Source organism: Scleropages formosus, chromosome 4 (genome assembly GCF_900964775.1).
Source record: "Scleropages formosus chromosome 4, fSclFor1.1, whole genome shotgun sequence".
Taxonomy (NCBI): domain Eukaryota; kingdom Metazoa; phylum Chordata; class Actinopteri; order Osteoglossiformes; family Osteoglossidae; genus Scleropages; species Scleropages formosus.
The window spans coordinates 37,080,177-37,102,743 of NC_041809.1; the positions used below are offsets into that span (position 1 = coordinate 37,080,177).

Sequence of the window (22,567 nt, forward strand, 5' to 3'; positions counted from 1 at the left end):
TCTCGTGCGCAACGCGCGGGGAGCACAGGTACGTCGACGCGAGCAGGCACGACGACGGTGTCCACGTGGACATTTCGTTTCTTCCTTCCCTTGTTCTTCTCGGGCAAAAGGACGGCGCTCGTCGCACGTGTTGAAGCTCTTAATTGAAGGACGCTAACGAGTAAGAGCAGAGAGACGCACGTTGCGTGGAGTCCCGAGCAGGAGGATCTGCGTGCAGCGCTGATCTTCGTGGCGCCATTCGGGCTCCTTCTCAGAGTGCGCCGTTTGAGAGCGAAGCGCACTTCCAATATGTTTATCAAAGCTGCCTGTCATTCCGCCAACAAAACTAGGTCACCCTGCAACTTGAGGCTAAACCCTCTGTAAAGTTGAGTTATAACTGCGCTCTCGAACTTTTTACAATTCCAACACTATCATTTATCCTTGGATGCATTGCTGTGTATAATGCACTAATATTTTATGTCGCCTTTTCTTCATGCAGGCAGCTCTTGAGCTAATGAGTGAAGCAATTAATCTTTCAGTTGATTAGTTTTTTTTTATTCTTTGCAAACCGATACATGCGTACAATACGCTTGTGCGGCGAATGCGGTACTATCTGGGAATTATGCATAAGATTATAAATATTCTCTTCACTGGAATGGCTGGTAGCCCTGATTTTAAAGGCCTTTTGTTTTAAAGACTTTAATAAATTTAGGGGGCAATTTTAAGTACTTTCTGTCCTTGAAGCAATTGGCCCAAATCTTTCCAAAGACATGAAAGACAAGAAAATTAAATAGCTAGTCATTTTATCATATTTTTGTATTTTTTACAAATAAGACTGGTAACCGAAATAATTTGTCTTTCGTCGATGCCTCTGTAATGCATATTTTTACCAGACATCTTTCTGAGTTTGTTACGTGGTGACATACCGAAATAAATGCTATTTTCCGAGCCTGTATGTCAAGCCCTGCGTGACACTCTGTTGCCCACTGAAAGCAGCCTCTCTAAACAAACAAGGACAGAATCGTGGCAGTTTGCATATGAAAAAAGAGCCATTTTCCCGGCTTTGACATTTGGACGTTGCGTGTTTCGGCACTGGACTTTCAGAGGTTGAGCGGTAGTTAACGTTTAAGTCATTTGCAGTGTCGTCTTAAGGAACTCAGTAAGTCACCGCAATTTTTCCGCTTCGGCAAATATGTGTGTATCGTTCTCGTTCTTCCAAATAGAAGCGTGCATTTCATTTTTCAGAAAAAGAAAAATATTTTGATAGCCAGTTATTCAAGCTGGAGCAGCTACAGTTACAGAATTGTGCATGTACTAAAGCAAACGTGGTGCAAAAAATCGTGTGATAATGAAAGCCATTATTCAATACCGGAGGTATTTTTTCTTTAAGCGATAGCTGTTGTTGGCACATCCTCGTTGCAGCCCGCATAGCAAAGCGTTTATGCTTTATCCATGTGATTATCACCGCATCATCTACACAATCAACAGTTCCGTGACATTTCTCATGGGTAAAAGAACCAGCATCTCAGCGTGAGCCATTCATAGGGTAGATGACTGCAATTCCGAGAATGTTCTTGACCCCCATGTAAGAGGCCGCTTTACAAAACTTTCCACTCACGGTTAACTTTCCAAACTACTTTCTCCATTCACTGGAATGAAGATCTTTTAGCATAAATAATCTTCCTATCTATGTGCATTGATGCATTCTTTTTTTTTTTTTTTTTGTGATTTATAATATTATTCGTCTTCATAATGTATCCAAGCACTTAACATTTTCCGTCATGTAGCTAAAACAGGCAGTGGAGACTTTCTGATTCCTTTTTTGCGTGTTCACATGTTCTCGTACGCATCACGGGAGGTGGTCCGCCACTTGTGTGTTTAGCAGCTGCTGTACCATAGGAGCCCCTTCTACCTGAGATGCGCAGGGACTCACCTCCAGCACCGCTGTGCTATTACTGTAATAAATGGGAAATATAGTGTGCAACTTGGAAGAGCAGCAGAGCAGAGCTGCTGGCTGTTTCACGCGGCTCTCGGTGTTATCTCCCTTCTGGAATATCTTCTCTTTATGCTGTGTCTCTCTGGCTTACGGGGGAGTTTTGGAGGGAGTAGAAATCTGATCGCGTGGGCGTCTCATTAGGCAGAACGCAGATCCCTGCTAGCCCGAGACATTCCTGCCGGCACTGCGCCATCCCTTCTGTTGCAGCTGGAATCCCATGAGCATGAGCGATAGGGAGAGGGTGAGAGAGCGAGAAAAGGGAAGATCCCTTTCCGCCGTGGCCCTCATTAGCTCATTAGTAGGCCTGAGCTGCTTCACAAAGCCTATGGAACAATGCCAGTTAGATTTCCAGTGCTAATCCACATGCCGATGCACGCCCCGGTGCAGGTACCGAACCTGATGAAACGCACACGCAGGCGAGATATTAGTCGGAAGCATCCACACGGTGGGGAGACGCAAAGTGTTCGCAAACTGGGTTTGGTTCTGTGCTTTGGCATCAACGCAATTAAAGTCAAGCTTTACACTTGAAATGAAGCATTCGTCCTCTTGTGACCATCGAGTAATATCCACAGGGAGGATGATGATCATTATGTCTCCACCACCTTCATGCCAGCAGTGAGAAACATCCAGCAAGAGTCTTAGAGTCTATCATCCTGCACATATTGCGTCATGCATTGTGTAAAAATGGGTCAAGTAATTGTTTTTAAGATATCCGTTTCTTGCATGGCACTATTTTATCTCGGGTCCGTTAGTTACGATCTCTTTATCCGGTAGGTATTTCATGATCACCCTCCAAGGCACTCAAAGAAAATCTCATCAACTGCTTCATTTACATTCGTTTATTTAGCAGACGCTTTTCTCCAAGGCGACTTCCAGTGAACTCTACGTAGTGTTATGAGTCCACACATTTTATTCACCGCGGTGACTTACACTGCTAGATACCCTACTTACAATGGGTCACTCATCCACACACCAGTGGAACACACACACACTCTCTCTGTCACTCACACGCTATGGGGGAATCTGAACGGCATGTCTTTGGATTGTGGGAGGAAACCAGAGCACCTGGAGGAAACCGACGCAAACACGGGGAGAACATGCAAACTCCACACAGACTGAGCGGGGATGAAACCCATGTTCTCTCACAGCACCCAGGCGCTGTGAGACAGCAGCGCTACTCGCTGTGCCACCATGCCACTTCGAGTTAAAAGGCTGCCTTTGATGAATACTCAGCCCCCCCATGTTGCTAAGCTACAGCCTTTTGCCATCCTGAGGCAGGCCGTTTTGAAAAGTGTTTTCAATTATATGTTATTACCAGAAGAGGCAACTGTATTTTATGGGACACACGGGGAGGCTACGTTTCATATATCACGTGCAGCTACGATTAACTGTAGCTGACAAAATTTTTGTTTATGTTTTTTGTTCCCATTATTATTGCTCATTGTAGTTAATATACGTGGTACATTATTGTTATTATTGCGTTTATACATGACTAGTAAGAAACAGAAACATAAAATTAAGTCAATATTGCTTGCAAACAATAAAAATAAAATGGTGTCTGGTTCATAGGTTCATACTGTAATAACTGTAATATTGTACTTCCTCCCAGACTTTTATCATGCAGTGGTTACTCTGTACTCCGAAAACATTCATGTATTGGAAGAATCCTGACAAGTCGCCTTGGACACAGACATCAGTTCAACAGTGGTAATTACAATATGAGAAACGGGAGGAAAGCTTGAAAAATTACACAGAACCAAATAGAACATGTTATCATTTTGACGTATAGATGAAGATGGAGATGAAGAGATGAAAAGTTTCTTTGAATACATGTGCAAAAGATTTCAGTTAAATGTAAGCATTATCCTACTAGGCACGTTTTTGTCCTTTTCCTTTGCACCTTTGTACCAGCGGACTGTTTTCACCTCAGCGATTTGTCACGGTCGGCGGCTTTTCTTGCGCGCCATATTTGACGTGATTTTCGAAAGAATTCTGTGACAAACAGCCTCATTAACACCGCAATTGTCCTGCACATTAAACAGCGTCTCTCTGAGCACAGGACACATTCAGGAAATGAATGGTGTTGTTTGCTCACAATCTTACCCTGTATACACAGGCCTGTGTCTGTCTCGTTTTGTTAAACCGTAACTCTGTCCTTTGATAACGTCTGTTTGGCTGTGTTCGTAATTAGCCTGAGTGATAGTGTGAAACGGACGAGTAATTTCCTGTCAAAGGTATGAGAATTATGAGCCTCCCAGAATGTGCCTGGAATATGACTTGAGACAACAAAGTGGGAATTTTTTTTGAAAAGTGTGTAAAATTACACACGTGCGTGTATGTACAGTACATATAAACATATCAACGACTTATGAGCGCGTGCATTCACGTGCATGTGCACTAATACACGCATGTGCTAAAATAATTTTCCAACAAAACATTATGCATATATACAGATTAAAGTATTTCCAAAATCCAGCACGCTTGCATTTACGAATCAACTTAGGAACACAGGTAGGTCTGTTCGTAACTCAGATTGTTCATAAATTCACCCGCTAGGTCAAAATTCATAAAATATTAATAATGCAGTTTAATCCCACAATTTATTCATAGGTTAGTTTTCGTAAAGATATCACATAAAGTTCAAATGCCTTGAAGCGTTTTAGAAGCTGTAAGATTTTCATTTACATTTTCAGTTTTCATGGACACCTCAAAAAAACAGGAACTCAGTGTTCCTGTATCCTGGAAGAAAACCGGTATGATGCAGGGAACGCTGCAGAAAGGGCACCAATTTATCTGACTAACTTTTATTAACATGAAGTAACGTTAAAGTTGACTACTTTAAAGTGGCAGAAAATTAAAACACATCATCTCCACAGCCTCCTGATCAGTGTGTTCTGCTTTACACACACAAGACAGTGTCTTGTTTCCGCTGCACGTCTCATTTGCTATTGAGGACGCAATAAAATGATTAAACACTTCAACATTTTTGCGCTCATTTTGCAGTAAAAACATGTAATAGTAGACATGCGCATCTGTTTATTCACTCGGAAGTTTCTTTAAAAGTCTCGGATAAAGCAATAATAAATAACAGATAGACCGAGCGAAATCGGTTGACGAAGCTCGCCGCCCCACCCCCCACAGCACCAAATGATGGCAGTTTCTTCAATGCGACAGAAAAAAATAAAGAAAATAAAACTGTGAAGAAAATGCTCCTAAAATTAGATAAATGAACTTGTAAGTATCAGTAGCGGAAAATTCATAAGTCAGCTGTTTGCAACAGGAGGTACAAGTGTATCCATTTTTCTTATACAGAATCAATTCCAGTAAAACGTTTCACTGCTTGCTCGACTGTGTCGGAGCAACACATAGCTAGCAGTAACTTTTATTTTAGTGCTATCTAGGCCTTACTTTACCACTCCGTAAAGCTTTATGCTGCCAACATAAAAAGCTGGTTCACCGACTGTACTATAAGCCGAACATTTCCGGCTTTTTGTTACTCTGTCGCAGTTTGAAGTGCTAAAGTATAGGTTAACCGGTTGATGGGACTTTGAGCACCAGCAGGTAGTGTAAACTTTGGGTTAGGTACCTAACCCTAACCCATCTGTGTAAAGAATGGGAAGAGCGGCGGGAAGAGCGGCGTGGTAAGAACCCATGTATCGCTGCAGGTCTTGCGAGAAGCAAGAACCCAAGAAGCCGCGCCAGATACCAAGCGGTGCTCGGTTCCACGGGAGCGTGCGGAGAGACGTTCAGCATGGCCACAAGGCTTCTGTTTCCGGGTGTGAATTTTCACATTGCGCTGTAGCAGCACATGCGCAGATGTTTTGTTACGGATGGATTCAGAACCGGTGACAGAAACGGTCCCTGGAATATTCTGCAACATCCGATGCGACATACAGTCTCCGAAATATTCTGCAACGCGTGCGATGACATAGACTGACAATGATTTTTTCCGCTGAATTACGATCAATTTCCACAGTTTGTGCTCTGGGAAGCCAGTGTTTACTGCCTGTCCATCCTTTCTCTTCCTGCCTTCCCTCATTTTTTCCTTCAGACGCAGCATGCAAATGCCATTGGTTCTCATCCAACGTGAGACGCTACTAAGCAATTGTAATTCCCCATCGCGCTAATACCATTCCTCTCGAAGAGCAATGAGAAATTTCGTGACAAGGAGGTAGCAGCAGTACATCACACACGGCACTGTGTTGGAAAACGTTAATCGTAGACTCTCTAGGTAGCTGTGTAATATTCTTTAGGGCTTTTTTGCAGCTGCGAGCTCTCGTAAGGCACACAAAGTGTAATATATTGAATCACATTAGCTGCACCGAGCCTCTGCCCTACCGGTGGGGTACTCACAATGGCACGAGGGTGCTGCCCAGAAGGGGAGGACTCATCCCTTTCACGCTCACATCTTTGTGTGTCTTTGTTTGTGTTTCTCACATTCCTGCTGTGACAGTCGCTCTGGATTTTCTGGCTCTGCTACCTGAGACCTTATTAGCCATGTCGCCAACATTAAGGGAGCATTACATAACCGGTATCATATTTAAGTACATGCTGGGGTTGGGGGGGGGGGGGGCGGGTTGCAGTTCTGGACAGATGCACAGGGTAAGTACGGAGGATAATGGACCAAGGTTAAAAGGATACAGCTTTGACAACACAGTCTCATGGAATTAGTGATGCCTCTATACAATGGTTCTCTAGTGTGGTAAAGAACAGTGTGTTCTCCTTTTGTGTTGTATCCTTTTTTGTTTCATTTTCTCTGGTCAGATCATTTGTTTTGCCAGTGACAATAATGCAGACAATACTGTATTTCATGAGATTTCATGGTTTGACAAGGATTCACATGCCTGTGGGGAACAGTCATTATTTCCCAGCATTCTTGTTCAGAGTGACGTGACAGAGTAAGTGGCGACGGTATCGCAGGCTGCTCTTACCATCGACGCGCCTGCAGATTTGCCTGTCACGCTTTTGTTTCGTCCGTGCGCAGCGAGGCCCTCCCCTCCTTCCGTGACTTTAATGCATCCGGTCCTGGGGATGTGCGTTCGTGGATGTTAACATGCAGGGATCGCTGTTTTCTCTCAGTTCTTGGCAAACGGTCACATTAAACACACACACACACACCTGCACATAATAATGGGCATTGTGTACGCTTTATCGAAGTAGCTCAGCTGAGGACAGCGGATGTCAAGGGTTGAGCCCAACTTCTCTTGTAATTAATAGGAAATAGAAACGCTAGCACAGTTTTTCCAGTTGAAGCTTTTCGCTCAAAAATCGTGGTGGAGGCACAGCGAGTAGCGCTGCTGCCTCACAGCAGCTGGGTGGTGCGAGAGGATGTGGGTTCGATCCCCGCTCAGTCTGTGCGGAGTTTGCAGGTTCTCCCTGTATCCGTGTGGGTTTCCTCCGGGTGCTCTGGTTTCCTCCCACACTCCAAAGACATGCTGTTCAGATTCCCCCATAGTGTGTGAGTGACGGAGAGAGTGAGTGTGTGTTCCACTGATGTATGGATGAGTGACCCAGTAGAAGTAGTGTATCTAGCAGTGTAAGTCACCGCGGTGAATAAGGTGTGTGGGCTCATAACACTACATAGAGTTCATTGGAAGTTGCTTTGGAGAAAAGTGTCTGCAGAATAAATAAACGTAAATTCCCAAATTGGAAGCACAAAACGTTCGGTGCGCTACATGTAAAATGGAAATTCATTGCGGACGTACCATGTTATGTGAGTTAAACAATTAAAACAATGTTCTCCATGAGTTTGGCAGGTCCAGTGGGGCTTAAACAGCCTTAAACACACTATAGCAGGAGGTAACATTCAGAACTTCCTGAGCCCTGAATGACAGACTGTGTAAAACTGAACAGAAGGGGTGTGGCGGTGCAGCGGGTTTGGCTGGGTCCTGTTCTCTGGTGAGTCTGGGGTTCGAGTCCCACTTGGGGTGCCTTGTGATGGACTGGCGTCCCCTCCCGGGTGTGTCCCCTCCCCCTCCAGCCTTACGCCCTGTGTTGCCAAGTTAGGCTCCGGCTTGCCGCGGCCCTGCTTGGGACAAACTGTTTCAGTCAATGTGTGTGAGCGTGTGTGTGAGAAAGTGGACGGGTTCTTGGAAACACCAACAGCCTCAAGAACAGCTTACACAAAGCCTATTTCACCAACCCATTCAGGAATAAATCTGCAGACTAGAATGTCCAAAGAGCCCCTTTTTGAGTTTTCTCATCGTTCCCCAACTGTGGTCCCTTTTATTCCGACAGGCAGGTGGATTATAGGAAATAAACTAACTTTACTTTTGGACACCATCACCCAACCCTGCCTTGAGAATTTTCATTTCGCCCTGCTGGTTATCTCACCGAAATGCTGCAACATTTCAAAGTTGTCATCTTTTTGACGGCTTCGTTTCTGCATTTATATAGTTTTGTCACATTACTGTGGCTGTGTAAACATGTAACACAGTAACACACAAGACTCCATGATGACAAAAAATTCAGTCCTTCCTGCTCAATGGTCTCTTTTATCCACAGCAGCCAGACAGTTCCCTGCACCTTTTTCATATGCGATTAAGTCTGTCTTTCCAATCCTCCAGCCATGTCCAGCAACAGTTCCATTTTTTCCATCGTCTGTAATAATAAAGAGTTATCAAGCGTGTTGAAATCTGGAAGAATAAAAACATATTCTCCCTGCCATATCAGTGAATGTCAGACGGGTTTAGGAGAGTACCTTTCGAACAGTGCGCTGGAATAAGAATACTTTTTGGAGTACTTACCGTTTTATACTTAGGTCTGGTGATTTATCTGCCCCGCCACTGAACTGGAATCTCTGCTTTTTGGCCAAATGGAGACATTGCAAGAGGTTTCAATGCTGATATGAGAAATTTTAATAATTCGTTCTACCAAAACATATTTTTGAAAGATAGAGTTTTCTCCAAAGATTGCATGAAATGAAATGCAAATTTATTCATAACACATGACACCTTGTTAATTTTTTTGTGTGTCGATATGTTGTAATCATACGTGCTTGCAACATCCTTGTGAGATTCTGCAGTAAATAAACAAAAATAATATAGCATTTAGTTGGAAGCATTGTGCCAAATGTGACAAAACTGCTCAGAATATGTTTTTCATCTCTTTTGCCATTTCAGTGGTTTTCATCTTTTTTAGACATGTTATTTCTGTGTCCTCTATCTTCATAGTTACTCTGTGTGCTGTTAGGATTATACTGCGATTTTTCTTGCCGCCTCCTTATTTTCACCGAAAAACCCACAATTTTGTCTCACGTCTCTCTCGCTGTAAATTGTGGTTTGTAGTGCAAACAATTGCTCTCCTCAGTTTCATACTGTATGTAATTAAAAAGTAGAAAAAACACTTTCAAACTTTTTCATTGCATCTTCCAAATCATTTCCCAGATCGTGGGTCATGTTGTCGTGTTACCTTTTTAGTTTATTCTTTTTTTTAGTTTATTAGTTATTCTTTTGCCTCTACTACCACAGAGCAAAAATAGAAATTTATGATACAAAACAGTATTTTTGTGTGTCAACATCAGCTCTGTTAAACCTGTGCATTTTTTACATTTACATTTATTCACTTAGCAGACGCTTTTCTCCCAAGCGACACAATCATGGATACTATGTAGTGTTATCAGCCCACACACCTTATTCACCGCGGTGACTTACACTGCTAGATACACTACTTACACTGGGTCACTCATCCATACATCAGTGGAACACACACACACTCTCTCTGTCACTCACACACCATGGGGGAACCTGAACAGCATGTCTTTGGACTGTGGGAGGAAACCAGAGCACCCAGAGGAAACCCACGCAGACACGGGGAAACTGAGTGTTCTCCTATCTACACAGACTGAGCGGGGATTGAACCCTCGTTCTCTCACACCACCCAGGCGCTGTGCCACCGTGCCACCTTTTTAATGAAAAGATTTGAAAATCTATTCAAAATGTGCATAATACAGCATTTTAAGAATTTACAACTGGCAGGTAAAAGTGCTCTGTAAGGTGCTCCATCTTCAGTTGACGTCATAGATAAATGTAATTGTAATTTCAGTAGCACTGAAACGTCAAACAGAATTATCATCAATCAATAAATCAATCATTTTCAGAACCGCTTGTCCCATACGGGGTCGCGGGGAACCGGAGCCTACCCGGTAACACAGGGCGTAAGGCTGGAGGGGGAGGGGACACACCCAGGACGGGACGCCAGTCCGTCGCAAGGCACCCCAAGCGGGACTCGAACCGCATACCCACTGAAGAGCAGGACCCGGTCCAACCCACTGCGCCACCGCACCCCCCCCAAACAGAATTATGTGCAGCAGAAATGATGATGACATGAATCCATGTTACTGTTAGGGTTATGAAAGGAATCTCAATGACCCCCCCCCCCATAAAGCACAGGGCTAAGTGATCTGCTTGTTAGGGTTAAGTCTGAGTGAGACATTGTTAAATAAGCTACCCATCGCATTACTGCGTGAGCGTACTACGGTACAGTACCCCTTTCGCTGCCAAACCAGCCTCTTTCACAGCACTGTTGACTTGCAGGAAGAAAATTCCTTTGTCGAGAGCTTCGCTTTAGTTCATTTAATGTTCAGCTTTTTCTCAGTAACTGCAAAAAAAATGAGACGGATATTTTTCTTTCAAGATTGTGGATCTTGCTGTGACATACTTCACTGTGTATTTACCTTTAATGATGAATGACGTGAACTGCAGTTAGATTATGCTTTATTCATTCATTTAGTGTAAAGTGGAAAAATCGGGATTCTTCCTAAAAGGAAAAAATCTTTATATTGTTGTATCATTGGCTTCTCACCATTTGAAATAAGTTCAGTAGGCAGATATTTTTCATTTAACAACTTGTGAAAAATACGGTGCATCTACAAACAAAAGTGTGCTTTACATCTGTGGCTCTAAAGAACCATTCATTGTGTTTTCTCAGCTCAGTTGCTTGTTTAATGAATTAAAAAGAAAAAATATATATTCAGTAGTAGTTTTTTCCATTTCCAGTTAATGAATAAAAATAAATACACAACATAGTCGCAAAAAATGCAAAACAATCAAGTTAAACTCATCAACTGTTTTTATTATGCCCGGTGGAGTTGATTGTCTTATTAAAAACAAAAAAATGCCCTAATTTTTTAAACTTGATATCGATTTTTTTTTTTTTTTTTTTTAACAAAGCAGGTTTAAATTATTGATCCATCCTCCCCACAGAGTTTGCAATGCAGAGAACAATTGGCTTGATTAGAAACCTGAGTTTGTTGCTTGCAAAGCCTGAGCTCAATACACTTGGTAATTTATATAAAACCTGTGCTTCTGTTGAAGCTGCTGGCACCATGGTCTATCGTCACCTTGCGTGCACCACTCTGCCTTTGTTACTGCCGGCCAGCAGTGTCTCTACAGCTCCCCCTGCCTCGCCGAACCGTCTCGGTTCGTCCCCATGTTCCTCGGTCCTACAAGTACCTGAGGGTCCACATCAACAACCAGCTTTTTCCGAGGAGACCCACGGAGTGAAGGAGCTCATGAAGAAAGCAGGTTCTGTCACGGGTCTGACCCCCGACTCAGCGGAGACAGTGACAGAGGCCACAGTGAGGCGGACGTTAGAGTCCATTAGGGACAAGGGCTCACGTGCCCTCAATGAAGCGATCGCCAGTTCGGTTACGCTGCACAGAGAGTCGCTTTTGGGGTCCTGCTTACCAACCAGCATCGGCCTCCGTAATGCCACTCAAGGGCCTGTTGGCTCCTCAACGCGATGGAGCAGGGTCGCGCATTGAGCACCATGAATCGTTTCACTGTTTTAATTTACTTCATCTAGTACAACCGTTGACTTGCTGTTTACTTTGTAATTTTTCTCCTTACTATTTCTTATTGATTGTTTTGCTGGTATAACTGTGCACCTTGCTATGTGTCGTGTTGAGCTGCTGCACGCATCAATTTCCCTCCTGCAGGGGTTAATAAAGTGTTCTCCTATCCTGTTCTATCCTACTTATGTGTCTCAGCTCCACGGCAGGGTGCCTCCCCAGGCCCACCAGCCCACCCCGCCGTCACTCCGACAGGACCGGGAGGGGAGGTGCGAACAGGTGGCATGACGTTGCAGAGCGCGGCTTGGCAGGCGCCCGCGTTAGCAACAGGTTAACAGGTTTCGGTGGCAGGTGCTCACTGTTCTGTCACCTAAAGCACCTCCGAGGAATGGCTTGCCAGATAATCTAATTGGATCCCTACCACCTCTTTTGTCTTTCCGTGTTGTAGGCTTCAGGTGCCGTGAAGCACCTGGAGTCGATCTCACGTTCCTGTTCTGGGGATCGCAGGGAAAAGGAAAAAAGAACCGTAACAGAGAAAATGATCTCTTTTCAGGACAAATGAAAAACAAAACAAAACAGTTGTGAAATCATGAAGTTACAAGACATATTCTGCTCTTGATGGTTGAGCTCAGAAGCTGTTTTTCTTCCTCAGCAATCTCCTGACAGCCACTTTGTTTAAAGGTGTATATAGCGCTCCTGTTTGTGATTTGAAGCGGAATTGCCTGCCACCGTCGACCTGAGAAGCCTGGCAAAGGCAAATCCAAGCCATGACAAACACCGAAAACCTTCTGTGCTGCATGTCACAGGAGTACTTCAAACAGCTAAATATTCATACCTGTGAAGGAAAGTCACACACACACAGAGGCTGAAGCTGCTGGTCCCAAGGCAAGCTGGAGCCTAACCCGGCAATACAGGGCGCAAGGCTCGAGAGGGAGGGGACACACCCAGGACAGGACACCAGTCTGTCACAGGGCACCCCAAGCGGGACTCGAACCCCAAACCCACCAGAGAGCAGAACCCAGCCAAACCCACTGCGACCTCACACCCGCAGTGAAGGAAACTGCAGAATAGAATTTTGAAGGATCACTATGGAACCCTTAACCCCCCCCCCCCCCCCCCCCCCCCCCCCCCCCCTTTGCAAATGATGCTTTTTAAACAAACCAAAAAGCTGCTTGATCGGGTAATTCTTAGATATTTCTCCTCAAGGAAGACAAGTGGCTAGTAGTGGACACCGCTACTGGATATTTACATGGTTGCCTGTCTTATTGCGACTCGGTTCATGACTCTTAACATTTGAACACTAAGTTCCAAGAGCTGAACATAGTTGAGTCTCTATAGTGGCCTGTGATACAAAGCGCCAAACTTATCATGTTGTTTCTTGAAAAAGGTGCTCAGTATAGTATTTCTGTGTTCATTAATCATTTTGCCAGTGAGAGGAAGGCACTTTTTCTGCATCAAATGCTTATTTATATCAGATTATACAGAAAACTATATTTATCACATACAGAATATGTAGGGAGCACTATTTTTGCTGTATATGTTGCTTATATATGCAGGTATACACACACAGCAGTTCATACAGTATTTGCTATAGAGCTATAGATATGTTGCATAATACTGTACTTTACTGTACAATAACATGAAACCATTTTTGCAATATTGAGTGTAGGCTAAATATATCATGTATATGTTTCTGTCAATGTGGCAAATAATGCATTTGATGATGAGCTGCCTGTGGCCTATGTTTATAATTTTGGCTGCTATTTGTGTTCAGTGTTGTCTCCTAAGCCTGGCTATTCCCCCTGAATATGTCTTCAGAAACATATATTCATCCATCCATCCATCCATCTTCCTCCGCTTTTATCCGGGGCCGGGTCGCGGGGGCAGCAGTCCGAGCAGAGTACTCCAGACCTCCCTCTCCCCGCACACCTCCTCCAGTTCCTCTGGGGGAACCCCAAGGCGTTCCCAGGCCAGCCGGGAGACATAGTCTCTCCAACGTGTCCTGGGTCTGCCCCGAGGCCTCCTCCCAGTGGGACAAGCCTGGAGCACCTCCCCAGGGAGGCGTCCAGGAGGCATCCGGAACAGATGCCCGAGCCACCTCAACTGGCTCCTCTCGATGCGGAGGAGCAGCGGCTCTACTCCGAGCTCCTCCCGGGTGACTGAGCTCCTCACCCTATCCCTAAGGGTGCGCCCAGCCACTCTGCGGAGGAAACTCATTTCTGCCGCTTGTATCCGCGATCTCATTCTTTCGGTCATGATCCAGAGTTCATGACCATAGGTGAGGGTAGGAACGTAGATCGACCGGTAAATTGAGAGCTTCGCCTTACGACTCAGCTCCCTCTTCACCACAACAGACCGGTACAATGACCGCATTACTGCAGACGCCGCACCGATCCGTCTGTCGACCTGCCGCTCCATTTTTCCCTCACTCGTGAACAAGACCCCAAGATACTTAAACTCCTCCACTTGAGGGAGCAACTCCCCCCTAACCCGGAGGGAGCAATCCACCTTTTTCCGACTGAGAACCATGGCCTCGGATTTGGAGGTGCTGATTCTCATCCCCGCCGCTTCGCACTCGGCTGCAAACCTCCCCAGTGCACGCTGCAAGTCTTGACTTGATGAAGCCAACAGGACCGCATCGTCCGCAAAAAGCAGAGACGAGATCTCGCGGCCACCAAAACAGACACCCTCCGTTCCCTGACTGCGCCTAGAAATTCTGTCCATAAAAATAATGAACAGAATCGGTGACAAAGGGCAGCCCTGGCGGAGTCCAACATGCACCGGGAACAGGTCTGACTTACTGCCGGCAATGCGAACCAAGCTCCTGCTCCGGTCATACAGGGAACGAACAGCCCGTAGCAACGAGCCCCGAACCCCATAATCCCGAAGCACCCCCCACAGGATGCCACGAGGGACACGGTCGAATGCCTTCTCCAGGTCCACAAAACACATCTGGACTGGTTGGGCAAACTCCCACGAACCCTCCAACACCCTAGTGAGGGTATAGAGCTGGTCCAGTGTTCCACGGCCAGGGCGAAAACCGCATTGCTCCTCCTGAATCCGAGGTTCGACTATCGGTCGGATTCTCCTTTCCAGTACCCTGGCATAGACTTTCCCAGGGAGGCTAAGGAGTGTGATCCCCCTGTAGTTGGAACACAATCTCCGGTCCCCCTTCTTAAAAAGAGGGACCACCACCCCGGTCTGCCAGTCCAGAGGCACCGTTCCCGAACTCCACGCGATGCTGCAGAGGCGTGTCAGCCAAGACAGCCCCACAACATCCAGAGACTTGAGAAACTCGGGGCGGATCTCATCCACACCTTATCGTGGTGGAGGGGTTTGAGTGCCTGAATGAGTCCAGGAGCTATGTTGTCTGGGGCTACATGCCCCTGGTAGGGTCTCCCATGGCAGACAGGTCCTGGATGACAGACGAGACAAAGCGCGGTTCAAAAACCCCTTATGACAAAAAAATCAAGGCGTCCGTTTACCCCGCCCGGTATGGGGTCACCGGGGCCCCACCCTGGAGCCAGGCCTGGGGGGGGGGCTCGCATGCGAGCGCCTGGTGGCCAGGTCTATGCCCACGGGGCCTGGCCGGGCTCAGCCCGAAGCCACAACGTGGAGCCGCTCTTCGGTGGGCTCACCACCTGCCGGAGAAACCATAAGGGGCCGGTGCGTTGTGATTTGGGCGGTGGTCGGGGCCGAGTGCCCGGCCGACCCGAACCTCGGGCGCCAACTCTGGTTTTTGGGAACATATATTCATTTGCAGAAAAAAAATTTTCAACGTTTAACAATTATAAATATATTAAGATCAACTAACGTTAATGTGCCTGGTTCAAGGGTCAGGCCACATCTGGGAAAAGATCAAATTTAAAAGTTTTGATTCATGGCACCATTTTCGGTTTTCTTCCATGTTTAATTCTATTCATTTCAATAATTGCAATCTGAGAGTCCATGTTCCTTTGGTTGTTTATTCTTATTATGAAAAATAAGGGGGTCGGAAATTCCTTCATTAGAGAAAGGGGAAATGAATAAAAAATATGCTCGGAATGAAGATAATGAGGAGGTCCAGGAGAAACCATGACAAATACATATGCATTAATTTTCCGAGATGCTGAGTGGGAAGGCGAAGCTGGTAGCTGGTAGCTGGTAGCAGAGCAGAATGCAGCTTCGCTCATTAAGACTCCGCTCCCGGTGGACGTGCATTACAATTCCTGCCAGTGTTTTGACCATGAAGGTCTACCGTGGCCTCGGACCTCTGCAGCTCTGCCATTGTCAAAAACTTCAATGGAATTCACGTGGGAGAGCTGCAATTACGTGCCTGGTGTGCGTTTTTTTATATTACAAGTTAAACCCGATTGATCCTGTGGAAAAGCATAACAATCAAATGGAATAATCACAGTCGCTCAGAACAGTCCCTTTGCATGTGACCCCACACAACGGGCACCTCTTGCGTTTCTTGCGGGACTATTTTATGGACAATGTAGAGCTGCGGTATTGTATGGAGATGGAAAGACTTCATATGAAACTCTTATTACCCTCTTACTCAATGCTGGTTTAATTATTTTGGGCCTTGCCTACATTAATAAAGCTAGCACGAGGTTCTAATGTCTAGAGACACGTGTCACAGAACTATAAGCAACAAAAGAGACTGAACATGTAATCTATGGGTACCATTGGGCATCCTGGGGCTCATTTGATGGTTACTGACATTTTAGATTGTTTTACGGTGTTCTTAGTGTGAAGGAGTTTTAGCATCGTGGAATGATGGGGCACTCGGGGATTCGTTGTTTTTCTGTCCGAGTTGAGAGCTTCTGGAGTCCCAGCCTGGTCTCAGATCCTCTGTCTGCAGTCAAAGTCTATCTTGCCTGTTTCGTCATTGCTACCCTGGCACTAAGACCAAGCCAAGAGCCCTGGTCTCCTAGACACCTGCTCTACAGGCAGCCTCTTGGACGAAGCTGCTCAGAGAGGGTGTAGCCTCCACTGCTGGCTGGTGCAGCGTGCTGGAACAAGGAGGTAGCTGAGCGAGGCCTTTCCCTGGTCCGACAGTCAGCAGTGCCTTTTGAGCAGGTTGAGGCCCTAAGAGCATGCTGAAGCCCCTGAAGGCCCCGGTAAAAATGACAGGCTCTTCCCGTGTCATGTTGTTTCAGTAACTAAATCGTTTATATGCGTTTGCACTGGCACGGCGCGGTGCGATGTGCAGCCGTGCAGTCCGGCGTGAATCTGCCCTTGGACGTGCCGGCTCCACGCTGCGCAAAGTGGGTAAACAAGCAGCATGTGTGTCTCGATAGGAGGCTCTTGCAAGGTTTGCAGGGATCAATGTGGTGCACTGGCAAACAATCCATGTAGCCGGAGCCAGGCTCAGCTGGAGAGGCCTTCGCAACTGAGGGGCCTCGAGAGGCAAGAGATCAGCTTCTGTGCACCTCGTGTTGTTCTGCAGGAAAAGGGCTGGAATTTTGTGCACTCACCACCCTGTCTCTGTTCTCCATCTCTTTTCTCTGCTTGGCAGCTGGGACCACGTATATCTTCGGCAGGGGAGGAGCCCTCATCACCTACACCTGGCCGCCCAACGACCGGCCAAGCACACGGGCAGACCGGCTGGCGCTGGGCTTCAGTACGCAGCTGAGGGAGGCCGTCCTGGTGCGGGTTGAGAGTGCCTCTGGACTGGGAGACTACCTAGAACTGCACATAGTAAGAACTGGGTGTCGGGGTGGGGTGGGCGGCAGCGCGAGTGGACATCACAGGGTGGGGTGCGAGGGAAGCAAATGGGTGCCTATAGATGGGAAGAGGTACACAAGGAAGAGGCAGTTTCGAGACAGATAACATGAATTAAAAAGCCACTTAGTGCATTATCGCGTAAACCTGAGCATATTAAACTTCACAATTGTAGGCGGAGAAATAAGCACTATAACACTTTGCTGTAATTCAGCCAATTAAAACACTACAGGGAAGAAAATAAATTAAATCTGGCCACCAAACGACTTGTTGACCTCTGGCTCTTAACTTGCAATTAGACTTCGAGCACAAATTCATTTTAATGGCATTATTTCAATGAATTATTAATTTGTCTTGAACTGGTGACATCTCTCTTTACCTTATGTGCTCGTGGAGCTACACCTGCCATAAAACAGGCTTATAGCAGCTGCTTAGCCAAACTGCTGCTGGCTTCTTTTTTTATTTCCTGAATTTTTTTCTCCACTTCCTCATTAAGCTGAGCCAGGTGTAATTACCCTCCCTGCTGGAGGTGGAACTCAATCACAGCGCACCCATGTGCTTTGGCATCATTCCCTCTTTGCCATCCTGTCCGCCACTCACACTTCTCGCTTCTGTAGGGGTTTGCAGGTTTTATGTCCTGTTCGGTCATTGATCACCCTCATTTCCCGCCATCCTCGTAACCTCCCTCTCTCCGTTGGTGGGAAAGCCGCAGTTGCTCTCCTCAATTACCTTAGCAGAGGCTTGCCTCCAAGAATGGGTTCCACTTCCTTTCAAAACAGCACAGAAGATGAGCCGCCAGATGAGTAGGAAGTGTAAGGGGTCGAGTGGTCCACCTGGCACCAGTCCGAGCCTTTGCCCGACCCAAGCGGTGGAGGTCGCGTGGACATTTGACTACAGCTTCCCTAATGTTTATCCTGGAAAGGTGTAAAGTTACGATCAGGTTGTGGGAGCATGGAGTGCCCTGCGAGTCAGGCTCCATCGCCAAAGCTTCTCTAACTTCCCTCCGTAGCCTTGAACTTCATTTAGAATTTGCCCAGTGGGTAGCTAAGTATCACTCCCAAACCCACTTCCATCAGCTGCCCAGCATGAGATGGAAGGTGATCTGCTACAGAAGGTGATGAATGGTCTGCAATCAGGTGGCTGACGGTCTCTGGCACACATTCTGCCCATGGGTTTGGCCTTCCTCCTCCGGACGCTGAGCCAGCGGCACGTCGATTATTCCCTGGGCTTTCTGGTAATTAATTTGGGTTTGCAGGCCGTCGCTTGTGTGAGAAGCGCTGGGCGTCGCCACCTGGTCTCCTCTGTGCCAGAGCTCTGCTCCTCTCCACTGAGAGCTTAGGGGTCTTTGCCCCTCTGGTTAGGGGCACCGTGATGGATTAGCGATATCTGACGTCTGCCAGGCTTGGGCAGTGAACTCTACAGGGTAAACACGCAGTGAAGCATCACGCGGAGCTGGCAGAGCGCAAACGCATCCTTGCGTTACGCAGGGCTCAGTTGAAGGACAACTGCTGACATGGCTGGGTGGGCACACACGCAACACGGGACGAGGCAAGAGTCACGCTGAACCGGCGACGGATCTTATGCAGGTGATCCTGAAACAAATCAATGACAAAAAAAGGCATTTTGTGGAAGGCGTAGAGACTGGGCAGTGCTGCAGATTCTGCAAGACAGGAGAGCCTCTGGGAGAGGCTGCCCACATTCTCTGCACATGCTGGGGAAACACAGGCTCCTGCAGCCTTGGTGAGATCTTGTGGATTTGCACACGGATCGATAAGCTGCTCACAGCCCAAGAAGCAAGGGGGCGCATAGTGGTCTTATGTGCCACCTGTCCAGAAGCCTTTCCGTACCAATTACCTGCACAGTGCCGTGCCTTTTACAAAACCCAGCGGTCATTACCAGCTGTTGCACAGCCTGTGTGTGCTTATTCGTCCAGACAGAACTGCCTGCTTTGGCTTTTGTTTTATGGGTTGCTGTGCACCACATCGATTGAAGCAAACGACAGCAGACTGTGCCGCGAGCCTTTCATTACAGACTGGTAAGCGTCTCCTTTAAACTGGCATCCATCATGGAGCATAGATGTACTAACCTTTCAAACGGAGAGTACAAATACCGACAAAATATTCATAATTCAAGTTGTGTGTCGCGTATATAAACAACTATTATCCCAGGAAAATTGATTTATAAAATAAATTGATATTGTATAATATCATTATTATATAATAACATTGCCAGTATTCTGTTTGTTCTGTGTAATTAAAAAAAGATGAAGACATAAATAATAACTTCATGAGCATTTTCTTCCACTAGAAGTCCGTGCTTCTTCGCTAATAGTCAAATTTATTCCTTCCCTGAAAAAAAGCCTCAGGCTGACTTCAGAAAAAAAATCAATGTTTTTGAAAGCTCACCCCACTCCAGCGTGTTACAGTTATAGTACTGCTGAGTGTGGAGAACCAGCTGTAGACCCCCAGTGTCCATCGATCGAGGTGCTCCGCAGAAGGAGGAGACACCGAATCCTGAAATCAAATTCCGGAAAAAAGCATGGAAAACATGGACAAAAGAGTCATACAGCCAGTCGAAAGGCCCTGGTTCATCAGAAATGATACAGAAGAAGCCAAAATTTATTCTCCAGACACTCGCCAGTTCTGTACGTGAGGGGGAGGGGTAGGGCAGAGTATTATGAATAAGCAGTGTCTCATCTCCTTTGTAAAAACGGAAAATAGACAGAAAGAATAAGCCCTAATGAACAGATGGGGATGTGATCAAACTGCTCCCACTCTGCATTCTTACCAGTGCAGTGCTGTGGATCAAGAGTAACCTTCCTCGGACAGCGACGTGGTTTAACCTCCCAGCCACGTCGACTCGTGTTCGTTCTCTTCCTGCATTCCGTTCCCCAGTCCAGCGTTGGTCCGTGTTCTTCTCCAACCGATACTCAAATTGGTATGTGCAAACATCCTGCAACGCAGCGACGGCTGTAGAGATGTAGGAATGTTTGAAATGTGTGAGGATGAAGGGGGAAGGCTGCATTTGGACAGATGATAATCATTGGATATTGCCAGATTAGTGTTAACAGATTGTTCTTACTCTCAATACTGCACAACAGCCGTCTTTCTACAGGATAAGGAGCCATGTCACTTATCGATTTTCAGTTTTATTTAACAATATTTGGTTTGGATGCTTTTACTTTAGCCTGTAACTACTAATCTTGTTACAGTACACTGCTTTAAAAGCATCCAGAGTCTATTTCTGTTGTGTACTGATAGCAGGTGCCATACTGGGGAAAACATTCACCTTGCAGTCAAAGGACCCAGGTTTGACTGCCTGCTCTAATAGACTTGAGCACAAGTGTAAAAATAGGTAAATGATCATAAGTAGTTTAGCACACAAACCCAAAATATCAAGGTGCTTTGGAGAAAACCGCCTGCCAAATAATCATTTTACCTCATAATTGTTGAGATATAGATTTGAAAAGGCAAATGGAAATTTCATAGTGAAAAGGCAAAATTGGTCACCATAGAACGAACTCAATTAAAATAAAGAGGTCATATTTTGAATAACTACATAACGGTTATGCAAGTTCAACGATCCTATGGTATGGCAAAAAGCTCTCAAACAATTGTATTCTAGTAGCAGCAGTTACAGAAAGCTGCCAAGAAGTCAAACTAGCACTCTGATCTGACTGGGTTTAAACCCCAAGGCCTTGCAATACACCGCCTTTATCCAGTGCAGCCCCAATTAAATGGGTTTCAGTTCATAGAAACAGGAAATGCACATTTAAAAGTAGAAGAAAACACAATAACATTATTCCAATAGAATCTTTCGGTGAAATGGGATTGATGCATCGATTGATACAGGATGAGGGGGTGCGGTGGCGCAGTGGGTTGGGCCGCAGTCCTACTCTCCGGTGGGTCTGGGGTTCGAGTCCCGCTTGGGGTGCCTTGCGATGGACTGGCGTCCCGTCCTGGGTGTGTCCCCTCCCCCTCCGGCCTTACGCCCTGTGTTACCGGGTAGGCTCCGGCTCCCCGTGACCCCGTATGGGACAAGCGGTTCTGAAAATGTGTGTGTGTGTGTGTGATACAGGATGGGATTTATATATCCTGTAATTGGGATCGATACATCCTGTAATTGGGATTGATGCATCCTGCAGCTGGGATTGATACATCCTGCACTTAACAAAACTGGGATTTTGATTTCATGATGTGTTTTAGTAGGTGACTTGTGTACCTGTTTTTTGTTTGCCCTAAAACACCACTAACCACCATTCCCACCATAGACATGAGTACTTTTGCTCCACAGTGCAATAATCTGGGAGTTGATGGAATCAAATTGGCTTTTGCACAAAAATGGTAGCTAACAGGGTCTCAAATATGACAGAGTTGGTTTAAACCACTGGGCTGATTCTGCTGAAAAGAATGGGGACAGTGGTGGACCTCTGGGATAATTTTCTGTGATCACAGCTCATATCTGAATGATTGGCTGACTCAGTGTCACAGTGCTGAGGAAAATGGGAGTTAATAGCATTAATTTCAACGAAAAACATAACTTCAATATTTTATGTTAATGCTTTAAATTCTGGAGGTAACTTTGATAGCAGTACAAGAAACATAAGTGTATATAACAAATTTTTTTATTGCAGCATTTAAAAAATATCCTTGCACTGACTTATGTATACTGTATACCCTTGGTAAATCTCTGAAATATACTTCTGTCTCTTTACAGATTTACAGCCACAATATAAACTGCAATTATAGCTTGTTCATAATAAAATGTACTGTGGAAATTAATCAAAATATACACACCTGCCCCATGCCCTATGCTTTCAGGATGAGCCCTGAACCACCACAACTTCCGTTGGACAAGCAGTTATAAATAATGGATCGATGGTATTATATATTATATATTTCAATTTTTAAAGAGGAACTCCACTTAAATAGTGCTAGTAATCAATGAAAGATATACATTTTAATAATAGAATTTATAATGATTGACCACATTTCAGTATTCTGTTAAGGTATTCTGACCAAGGCTCACATTTGGGCTCCTGTGCAGCATTCCTTGTGCCGAATAGCAATTGGCACCTCTGTCATCAAGAGCAC

General features: G+C 45.7%; 1 protein-coding gene across 6 annotated transcripts in view; it reads left to right on the forward strand.

Moving 5' to 3' along the window:
• LOC108934388 (neurexin-2-like) overlaps positions 1 to 22,567 on the forward strand; it is a 300,595-nt gene that overhangs the window by 209,539 nt on the left and 68,489 nt on the right. For all 6 annotated transcript variants that reach the window (XM_029251051.1, XM_029251056.1, XM_029251052.1 and 3 more), the window contains one exon: positions 17,269 to 17,450. In XM_029251051.1, coding sequence (XP_029106884.1) covers positions 17,269 to 17,450 — 182 coding nt within the window. The remainder of the gene's footprint in view (positions 1 to 17,268; positions 17,451 to 22,567) is intronic.